A 3068-nucleotide genomic window follows, 5' to 3' on the forward strand; every position below is an offset into this window, starting at 1 on the left:
TTTAATTTATTGTTTTGTATGTTGACAGTGAGTTTATGGTATTCAGATATATTTTCAATAGCATTCAAAGTGTTTTCTGACAGTTCCTGTAAAATGTTTTTAGATAAATCTAAATATGATAAATTTAACATATGACTAATCTTTACATCAAATGATTCTAATAAATTGTTGCGCAAATTTAAGATTCTGAGATTTTTCAGCTGTAACAAACTGTTGTTTGATAAATATTGAATGTGGTTATTTGAAAGATATAATTCTTCGAGGCTGGTTAAATTTAGAAAAGCTTTACTGAAACCTTCTTCGGCAACTTGCCCTGAAATTCCTATTACGTTATTTTCGATATTCAAAAGTCGCAGACCAGTGAAAAATGTGAAGAATTCGTTACTGATATTATTGCATTGGTTGTGACTTAAATCCAGTATTTGTAATTGTTCTAAGCCCCGGACTGGGCCACTCCATGGACAAAATATATTATTTGTTGCATTAATTACTCTTATTGCATTTGCATCTTTTATGTGGAATGGTGGTATGGGAATTTTATAGTGGCAACCTTGTAGTAAGAGTGTTTTAAGAGATTTGGAGATTGTAAAACTGTAAGTAATATCCCTATTGAATAATTTGCTACGAATAAATGGTAGCTCTCTATATGATATTGTCGTGCTAATGTCAATTAATTTAATGTTGGGTAAAGCCTTAATTTGAAAGATATATTCTCCGTATGTAAATCTGTTGTTTCTCAAATAAGCGTATTCCAATGTGCTGGGTAAGGAGGGAATGCTATTCCAAGAAAGTAATTCAATATGATCTGAATTTAAAACAATTTTCTTCAATCTAGTTTTCTGTAAAGAACTTGTGAAATGTTCGGTAATAACAATGCCCGTTCCTACATTTAATTTTATATTACTAAAATATAAAGTTTGGAATTCACTTGGGTTTTTTAGATACCTCAAAGTCAGTGTAATTCTATACAGCAGAATTTGATTGTTAAATGAAATGCGTAGGAGTTGCAGATGTTCAAACTGTGCGAATGCCTCGGTGTTAATTACATCTAAATGGCAATAATCTAAATTCAAATGGGTTATTCTGGGAACATTTTTAAATGCATGTTTTGTAATATATCTAATAACGGAACTGTTTCTTTTTGAGGCAAAATTAATATATTTTAATTTTGTCAAATTCTTATATCCTGCACCAAACATGAAGTACTGACCACCTGATATGTATAAATATTCCAGTGCAGTTAAATGAGATATAGTTCTATCAATAAAGTTCGTGTTTCTGTACACAGTGTTACCTCGTAGTTTCAGAATTTTCACTTCAGTTAAATTTCGGAAAAGATTTATAGGAAATGAAGAATAATTAATAGCTAATCTGTTGTATTCCAACGACAGTTCTCTCAAAGACCACAAACCTTGAAAGGTGTTTGGCAGCAAATATTCAAGAAGATTATCGTCAACTTTTAGCACCTCTAATAAGTTTAAATGCTTAATAATATCAGGAGGGATTCTTTTAATGTGGTTTCGACTTAAATCTAATGATGTCGTATTTTCTGGAAAATAACTGGGTATTTGAGTTAGGTTTTCGTCAGTACAAGTTACTGTACAGTGTTGAAATTTGTCTTCGGTACAGTGGCAAACAGCTGGACAATCTGTCTGACAATTTGCAGTCACTGAAGTAAGTAGTTTCAAGAAATAACCAAATATAATAATGAATATGTGTAACATCTTTAGATAAACATTTCAGCCAGAAATGAAGAAACGCAAGTAATTTAATGTTAATTTGTTAATAGATTGCTATGGAATACTAGGTTAAATGTCAAAAGAAAGATCCAAAATAATCAAATCTCGACTTGATTGGTAGTGATAATATGTGAAACACAAAAGATTTGCTTTAAGTTAAAGCTACTTACGTAACTGATTGCTATAAGTGTGGGAAAAACATTCAATCGAAGTTCATTAGACATAATATTAGGTATGTACATTTAGTATATTTTCGTAATAAGGAAAAGCAAGTGTTCTATCTGAATGAGACCAAAAATCGCGGAATATCAGGTGGAATTTTTGTGTGATTTCAGAATCTGTTCGTTTTCATTTTATAGTCCAGTATTTAGCGATATATATATGAAAAGAAGCTTCCCGATCTTGTGATAATATAATTAAAGATAGATGGTTATTATTACTCTGTTGGCAGTGCGGAGTAGTAATAATAAATTACATATTTGTTTTCAGCTTATGTGAATCATTTATGTCTGATTAACGGCCGTTTTCCATTAATCTGGAACAAATATATTGCAAGTTTTCGATCTAACTTAAATGAAATATGTCAAATCTGAGTAAACCATTTCTGCTCCTCGTACATAGATTTAGGGTCTGTCTCGCCAATATGATATGTAGGTCGTAAAGTAAAATTTCAGTTGCATCCTGACAGAATAATCGGTGAGGCTTTCGTTCTCTCATATACGGAGTTGCAAATTTTGCGGTGATTCGCTGTAAGATGTAATAGGAATTTAAGCTTTTGTTGTTGACAGACGTGATGGACCAATGAAATTAATGGGCAAGAGAGGATTAAAAAAAAATTTCACACACACACACACACACACACACATAAACATACACTCTCTCTCACCCTCTCTCTCTCTCACCCTCTCTCTCTCTCACGCGCTTATGCACATTCAAAATCTCACGTGCATTCACACATTTTTAGGTTTGTTTTTTGAGTATATACACATGCGTGCATGCGAGCGCATGTATATATATGTATATATATGTATATAAATATATATATATATATATATATATATATATATATATATATATATATATATATATATATATATATATATATACATATATATATATATATACACGTATGTATATATATACATACATATATATATACACGTATGTATATATATACATACATAGGTATGTATATATATATGTATATATATATATGTATATATATATATATGTATATATATATATACATGTATATATACATATATATATATATACGTATGTATATATATATGTATATATATATATATATATATATATATATATATATAT

The 3068-nt window shown here is 29.7% G+C and overlaps 1 protein-coding gene across 1 annotated transcript; it reads right to left on the bottom strand.

Annotated features, from left to right (window-relative positions):
* Positions 1 to 5: 5 nt before the first annotated feature.
* On the bottom strand, positions 6 to 1903 carry LOC128247050 (toll-like receptor 4; the record flags this gene model as incomplete). Its single annotated transcript, XM_052965721.1, has 1 exon — positions 6 to 1903. A coding segment is annotated over exon 1 (1719 nt), but the record flags the coding sequence as incomplete, so codon positions are not given.
* Positions 1904 to 3068: the final 1165 nt, after the last annotated feature.

Source organism: Octopus bimaculoides, chromosome 1 (genome assembly GCF_001194135.2).
Source record: "Octopus bimaculoides isolate UCB-OBI-ISO-001 chromosome 1, ASM119413v2, whole genome shotgun sequence".
Lineage (NCBI taxonomy): Eukaryota > Metazoa > Mollusca > Cephalopoda > Octopoda > Octopodidae > Octopus > Octopus bimaculoides.